The sequence below is a fragment of the Pygoscelis adeliae genome, unplaced genomic scaffold (assembly GCF_000699105.1).
Source record: "Pygoscelis adeliae isolate BGI_AS28 unplaced genomic scaffold, ASM69910v1 Scaffold393, whole genome shotgun sequence".
Classification (NCBI taxonomy): Eukaryota; Metazoa; Chordata; class Aves; order Sphenisciformes; family Spheniscidae; genus Pygoscelis; species Pygoscelis adeliae.
This window is the reverse complement of record NW_008824376.1, coordinates 406,286-414,706: the sequence shown is the minus strand read 5'-3', so window position 1 is coordinate 414,706 and position 8,421 is coordinate 406,286. Positions and strand designations below refer to the sequence as shown.

Genomic DNA, 8,421 nt, shown 5'->3' with positions numbered 1-8,421 from the left:
CTGTGAAGCCTGAAGGTGATAGAGCAAGACTATAAATACCGGGAGTGCTTCAAAGCTGTTCCGTTTCTTTCAGTAAAAAAACCAAAAAAACAAAAAAACAAAAAACCACCACCACAACAAAAAAAAGCAACTAAGAGGTATAAAATAAAACTGCAAGGGATAAGATAAAAAGGAATAAATTTAATTCCACATGATGTGTAGGTAAGCTACAGAAATTCTTGACCCATGCTAAAAAGCCGTCAAGGATTCAAAAAGGGACTGGGCAAACTCATGAAAGACTATCCACCAAGAACTTTAGACACAGACATACCACTTCTGGCTCAAATTTGTGAGCTGGAAAAAAGAAAATTAAAATCACTGGCAGCTAGGAAAGTATGCTGGGTAAACAGATATTTGGGCCATCTTAATATTCCTTCCAAGGTGTCAACAGTCAGAAAATACAGTGCGCTAGATTGATTTTTGGTCTGATTCAGTACAGCTATTCTTCCTGCTCAGCAATTTGCTAACCATTCACACCAGATAAGCAGAATGATTGGCTTGAATTAGCTAATTTTTATTATGATTTTAGTTAAACCAGGGAAGTGAAAGTTTATGCATAAGTTCCTCAGTCATGGCCCACATATGGGAGGGTGTGAGGTGTATATACTGGACTGAGATGTAGTTTATGGAGTATCTACTGACAATGCCTGAGGAGTCAAAAATGAATGACTGCAGGAGCCCTTCATGGCAATCTGTAAAAAACAGTCAATTCAGAGCATTAACATGCAATCCATGTTTACAAATCCAAAGAAGCAACACACAGAAGAACAGGAAAAGTATATTTAATTTTCTATTAAACTTCCAACCAGAATACATTTTCCCAAAACAGAAGTTAAAGCTTTTACATTACTGATAAGAATTTCATAATGATAAACACCAGATTTTCTCAGGAGAAAACAGGTAAAACGTTGGTTATACTTCCTCTCTGCTCTCCTGGTGAACCTAATCTTTTTTCAGGGTGAAGTATTATCAAATCCTGTGCATCTCAAAGCAACGTTCCTAGTTCCTACTTACTTCTGGATATTTTATTTTTTAATTCCAAAGTAGTAATAAGAAAAGTATTTTATAGCAAATTCCTAAAGCCTATTCTAAAAAAAAATGTTGTTAGAGATCCCCTTTATAAGACCATTTTAATTTAAGCAGCAGCAAATGTGTTAGAATGGAAGTCTGAAAGCATTTGTATGACCTGCTATTACAGCTTTAAAAAAAATGCTACTCATTTAATTTATATGTCAAACTATTTATAACCTTCCTCACTCTCTTCCCAACTAACCTGAACAACAGTAAGCAGCCCCATTCAACTCTAAGTTTTATGAAATTTTTCATACTGATTAAAACAAAAATTGTCACAAATACCCACCTTATACCATTTGTAAGAGTTAGTGCCTCAAGCTTAGCCTAAAAATCTTTGCCACAGACAAACTGATGAAATTTATTAAGAGAATTAAGGTCTCTAACCACAGAATTTAGGTGACAAAGGTCCAATCAAACCCAGCCTGCGCCATATTATTGATAATGTCTAGTTTCATTCTACTTGTTTGTCAAAAATATCCAGTACTGACTGTTTACTCTAATGAGCTCAAAGTTTAGCTTTGCCTGGCTGAAGTTGTAGATTCTGAAGTTTCATTGCCATGCCCATGTTCCCAGAAACCTTCAATTTGCCTTGAAAGAATGCCTAAAAAGAAAGACAGAGGATATGAAATGCAGTACAACATATTACCCCAAATGTACCCCTCCCAAAAGTTATGGACTATTATGTATGTGCAGGTCCTGGCCTGCACTTTCAGAATTCCAACAGTTCTAGCAGATATCTCACATTCATCAACAAATGTAGTTTCTGACACTAGAAGTTAGAACAGTAAACTGACAAAGTTGTATGCTTATTATATTTGTGATACCTAAAGAGAATAAACTTGGTATTGCATGCTTCTTGCATTATCGTAACAACAGACCTGTATACAAAGCAGGGCAGAATACCCAATGGTTTGGTGACGACAGTTCATAGAATAAAAGTTCACAATTTCAGTTGAAGATGATAAAGCAACAGCGTACAGTAGATGCCACAACTGTTTTCTTACTCAAATCCCCCCCCAACCATTACCAATTTTGTTACTGATCAATTCAGTTCTACAAATCTAGTTTGTGAAGCAGACACGCTAAAGATTTGGGGTTTTTCCTCCAGACTTTGTAAAAAGATAAACTGCATGCACTAAAATATCCAAATTGTAGATGTAAAATTGTAATTGCTTCTGAATTTCCTACATGTACATGACATGTCTATAATGTGCTTTACCTTCAAACTTCTCCTAGACACACTTCAGTTTGTGAAAATTCTTATCTACCCTGTGATTACCAGACCAAGAACTTAACAAGAATGTTACCCAGAGCATTTCAAATTTAGAAGTACGTAACAGCAATTTAAAATTAACTTAAAAATCCCATTTATTTGTACCCTATGGCTGCTTTTGACACACTGAGGAATAAAAAAACCAAATAATCATAGGCATTCAGTGGATGCTCACCTCAGCTTCCATTTTTCAGCATCAAGATTACTCCTTACACTAATGCCAGCTATGAGCGTAAAGCCCTCCGAACAGAGGGACAACATTCCTCCTTTCTTAAGTCACACTGCAAACACTAGTTTCCCCCCTCTTCTCTGCAAACCAAGCGCTATTATATCCCCTTCTGGATTACCTACAGGATGTCTGAGGTAATATGTACCTGTTCAGAAGAGCAGATACTGTCTTTCTTGGTTAATTTTAGTTTGACCAATTTGTTCAAAGGAAGTCAAGAACTGTCATTTTTCACATCAGCCACGGCAGTTTTGGAAGAGGGGATTTATTTAAAAGGTTTCAACTTAAACACACTCAAAACAAATAAGCAAACAAGTCAGTCCTCTTATCATCTCATCTTTGCTATACTTACTGTCTGAGGATTCATTTTGCCAGTCATGAGAGCTAACAGATCAGTGTCAGCCATTGTAATTGTACAATCCGCCTTCTTATCTGTAAGATAGAGTTGACTATGAGGATTCAAACTGAGAGATGAAACAGTAATAGAAGCTGCAACTCCATGAAGAATCTGTTGATACTACAGGTTAGCAAAATGGTACCTGAAGTACATACAAGTAAGGGCCACTATAAAAATATCAGCAAGAGATCATCCAATAGCCAACAGGCACCTGTGCCACCTTGTAGCACAGACCATCCCAACACTGAAGAAAGATGGACCTTTCTGAAAGGTGCTAAGCAAATTCATTCCTTGAAAAGAAACAATAATCTACTTGTAATCAGATATAATGTTAATTGCAAGCACTGACAATCATCTTAAGTTTTATCAAGTTTAATTTGCTAGTATTAAGATCAACTCAGAATAAATGCGTTTTCCCCTGTGACACTCTCTGAAGATATTCATCACTGAAATTTGAGGCATTTCCTGCCCTCTCCTTCAATGGGAACATGTGCATTCTAAAAGCACTCATTCGAAGTAATTCAAATCCAGAAGTTTTTAGAATCTTCTTACCAGAAATAAGCTGAAAACTTATTTTAATAAGCTGTGATAGAAATATTATGTATATACCAAAGGGCTAAAAACTGCACACATCTTTTCCTAGAGTCATCTTATTATTAAACTTAACTTTTTGAAAAAAATGTTGTCCATACAACAGAAAACAGTGCTTTTCTTTTTGTAATAACTTAGATCAGTGAATTACAAATCAAGCCCCCGGTCATGTTTTTAATTGAAAGCTTTATGATGCAGGTTCATGAATATATGAGATTCTCAGGACAGACTGCTGTCTTCAGCTTTTTATTTACATTACTAGGATGCATGACTTCAGACACATGACAAGACATTTTCATGGCAAGGGTACAAATCCTTTGTTTCCAATACTTTTATGGGGTTCCCCACCACCACCCAGTCTGTGTCTTATTTATGTCTGCCTTTTTTAAAATGGAACTTGAAGTTTATGTCAGCTGGTACAGTATTGAAATCAGTCAAGTTTTATTGCTTAACTAGCTGCAGAGGAGAAGTAACTTGACGATATAGACCAGCTTACCACCTACCAGTGTCTCCAACAAAGCAACTGAAGAAACAGCTACAAATTACATTTCTGGCCCAAATTTTAAGAGGTTAGAACAACAAAACCCCCGAGGTTTGAATTTTTTTTTTTTTAATTCTAATTCCTGTAAAAGTCATATGACAGATCTGTCTAGAGCCCCTAAGAAAACATGCAATTATCTACACAGAATTCGGAGCAGATGATGTTTAATTCTTGGTCCGAAACATCATGGATTAAAAGTGCCAGTAATAAGAAAAGTTTAAAATTAAGGTAGCTCTACACCACTTTTGCTCAAGGTCACTATAGCTTAAACAGAATATGAATTTATATTCTTTTCATTAGTTTTATGTGTTTTCTGCAATAATATAATAAAGTAGCACTGACCTGAATTAACTGCCACAGAGCCTTTACCATTTTTCACATCTACTATCCAAGTTGCTTCTTTCCCACCAGGACCATCTTTTATTTTAAAGGCAAAAACCCCACCAATTTTCTTGACAAATTGCTCTCCTTCCTGTAATGACCATGTAATGTGTAAAATTATTCAAAATAATTTTAAAACAGTTTGAATTAAACAGAAAGTAATTTAAAAACCTTTACCCTTTTTACTAACACAGAAATATCTACCTCCCTCTATTAGGCTTCATTTAAACAACTATTTAAAAGAAAACCCCACAAAAACTATGACTATCTGTGTTAAAATCTATCAACTAAAAAAAATGACCACTGTCCTAACAGTCGTCTTGCCTTAAGTCTGACAAAATGTGATTTCTTCTTCTCATCACACTTACAAAGCAAGCAACAAACACCAAACACAAAGTTTCTTGCATTAGTTAGCAAGCTCCTCACATACAATCTAAACTTGCCTTTACTGAAATACCCTTTCAGGGCAGGTAGGAACTGTCTGAAAAAAAAAAAAAAATTTAAAACCATGGCACAGCACAGACAGATTTCTGACACAGCGAAATTCAAAGCTGTAACATTTGTTTCAATGAGCAGTACTGAGGAAGTGATTGATGCTACTATATTCCCATCCCATGTTTCACACTTGTTCTGTCATAAATTAAAATCCTGTTGTAGGTAAAGGAAATAGTCAAATACCTCTTGGAGCTTCTTTTCAATCTCTTTGAAGACCAGATGTGACTTAAATCCATCAACAGCTGCGCTGAGAGGCACAGCTGCAATACGGCCAGTGCTGAAATGAAAAAACCATTCATTTACATACCTTTAATCACATTTTCAACATCTTCAGATTATCACGAATAGGCCTAACACCAGCAAGAACAGCCACACTGAAACACTTTAGCAGTACAGAGCAACTATATGATATCCAAGTGAAGCTTACTCTGACGGGCTTGACAGCTTGAATTACAATCACTTCAAGTATCTAGACGATTTTGCATGTATGAACAGGACACTAATTTTATAATGGAAGTAAATCAGCAAGCACTACTACCACACCTCGTGTGAAGAGAGCGCAGCACATGCACCATCTCAGAGAACTACCTTCTCTTTTTTTGGCAAAACAAATCCGCTTTTCCCTCGCAATTCACGTGGGTCTCTTAACAGTCACAAGAGGCACTAAGCATTATTCCTGGTTCTCTGGAGCAGTCATCCTGCATGACCTGACAGTAGCATGAAATCTAATTCTTCATTTCTGCAGAGGCACCCAGAGCCAAAGTAAGTATAGAGATGTCCAAAGAAATGGAAATTCAAGCAGCAGGAAAAACAAGTTTACAATTATTACCATCTCTTGGCAGAGTTCAAAACTGTGGCAAGGTTTGATATTGCTAAAGTGACAGAATCGCTTAAGAAATGTTGCTAGAACTTATATTTGTGTGGTACTAACACAACCCTATAGATGTATGCTAAGGTAGCGATAGTAGGGACTGTCTCATCTGAAGAAGACACATCAATTTTGCTAATAAACCAGGGCTGTACTAACAGGATGTAAAATTGTAAGGTGTCAAAAAAAAAGCAGAACTGTTTCAAAGACTAATCCAAAATGGATCAAGTCCTGCTGTCATTTACTTTGATGTACATTCTTGGCAGCTATTACTATAGCCACTAATCACAGGCTAAATCTGAATCCAATGATTAAGTCTACGTGCATTGCTGTAGAAAAAATGGTATGAAGTATCTTCATAAACATGAAATGCCACCACCTTTCCCTTAATTACACAATACACAACATCATTCAATTACATAAGCAGTGTCTGAACAGATTAGCCGCACTGTTTCACTCCAAAGTCTGATATACATTGGTGCAACTCCTTGTGTCAGGCATCTCCCACACACAAAGCCTTTAGGAGAACTAAAAGTTTTTAAGCTTCTCTAATGTAAGATGAAACTAGTATTGCCAGGATTTCTCTGTTTTGAGTTGTCCCTAAGAAAGAAGGTAAGAAATTCTCAATACCAACAAAGGTGATGTGAGCTGTAGTAAATTAGACTTAATTTCTTCAGGAGAAATGTTGTCTATACATGCAAAGCTTTTCCTGACAGGAAGGCACTACTTCCAGCAGTACCTCCAGGTTAAAGGTATACAAATTACAGCAACAGAGTCCCTGTACCATAAAATTACAATAGTTTTAAAGACAAAGTTCAAAGCAATGGAAAATAATATATTCCCTATAACAGTCTTTTCCCCTCTGATTTAAAACTGTGTACCAACATCCACTGCCAAGTTTTGTGAGCATGTTTGAAGAGAATCCGTGAGAAGACATGATTTTTCCTGTATCACACCTATTTTCTCGTATGGTTTAACCTCTTACAGATTACAGAAGTGATAGGATTATCACTTCTGACACTGTACTACAAAAAGTTACTGCTGCAGCCCTTCAAAGTTCAATTGCTTCTCTCATTACCTCTTCCACAGATTATATTGTCGCCTCCCAGGAACTGTACAGGTCTAGCTAAAACAGACATTAGAAATATGTGTTGGGAGGAGAATATTTCTTTCTGGAAGCCCAGTACATGAAAAATTTTACTGTTCGCAGGTTTTTAGAGCAAATATAAAGTATTCGCATCAAGCTTTAAAACCAAAACCATAATACCCATAAAGAGTATCTCAATCTTTCCAAGCAAAGGTGAAAGTGAAAACATAAAGGGAACTGTGTATTAAAAGAGTATCTCCTGAAATTCTGGTATATTTACAAATTTTAAGTATTTTCTTTCAATTCCTGTCCATCCTAGCATAGAACTGTAACAGACTGCAATACAGCTTCATAGCAGTGTTCTCCTCTCACTCTGAAGTATGCTACAATTGCAAGTGCAAATGCTTTAGCCAGGACTGGACAAGTAACATGCCTGAATTCTAACAAGTACTTAGAATACCACATGTAACACATACAGCTGAAATCAATTCTTCATGAAACCAAACTAGTAACAATATTAGCAGTGAAAGAGCAGTGGGTATCTCTATTCCCGTGGATGTCTTGCTTTTTTTTGTCAAGTCCCTAGTTTCAAGTAATTCATTTCAATGTGGCCTGTTTTGTTCTTGGAATTTTTTTTTTTTTGTTGTTGTTCTGTTGGCTTTTTTCCCCTCCAAACATTAGACTTTTCCTTACAGGAAATCATGTGAGCCGTTTTTATGGGCCAGTCTGCTCTTTTCAATAACTTAGCACCCGCAGTGCATACTGTTTATCAGGAATAAGACACTGTGGAAGTTATAATCTCTGTATAAACCTGCAGGGCCGTTGGTACACAACAGTTCCAACTGCTGAGGAAGTTTTAGTTTACAGTGCAATTTCTTCCTTGCGCAGAGGCAAACAATAACTCTAAAAAAAAATAAATTTTGAAACACAAAGGTACGGGAGCTCAGTCAAGACAAAGTGAGCTTAGTCTACAGCACTACTGAACCCACAGTGGAAGTTTCCAATGACAGAGTAACCAAGGCCTGTACACGAATGCTGAACATGCGTTTTCATTCAGCAGTGCATTTTCTCGCCCTACGCTCTGTAGAGGTACAGCCGAAAGATGACTATTTTGTAAGGTCTTTCAGTACACACAGTGCTTTCTTCCTCCTCAAGAAGTCAGCTGCACGCAGAGGGCAGACCCTCAACTGCCCCGCCACTTCTTCTCCCGGGGCGTTGGGCAGGGGAATCGGACCGTCTCGTCTCGATTGGGCGCAGTGGGCAGCCCCAGCCCCGCGGGGCTCTCACCTGGCGGCTCCGGGGAAGCCCATGCCGTAGAGGGTCACCACCACGGCCCCGCCGAGGCCCAGGTTGTGCTGCAGCGCGACCTTTGCCCCGGGGCCCTGCCTCCTCCCGGCCAGACCGCGCAGCTGCCAGCAGAGTTCGGCGCACTGCGCCAGGCCTGAAAAA

At 37.8% G+C, this 8,421-nt stretch overlaps 1 protein-coding gene across 1 annotated transcript in view; it reads right to left on the bottom strand.

Annotated features, from left to right (window-relative positions):
- Positions 1–804: 804 nt before the first annotated feature.
- The window catches only part of SCP2 (sterol carrier protein 2), a 19,596-nt gene continuing 11,979 nt past the window's right edge, over positions 805–8,421 (bottom strand). Inside the window, 5 exon segments of the mRNA XM_009320190.1 lie at positions 805–1,714; positions 2,965–3,044; positions 4,484–4,613; positions 5,201–5,294; positions 8,260–8,413. Coding sequence (XP_009318465.1) covers positions 1,619–1,714; positions 2,965–3,044; positions 4,484–4,613; positions 5,201–5,294; positions 8,260–8,413 — 554 coding nt within the window. The 3' untranslated portion in view covers positions 805–1,618.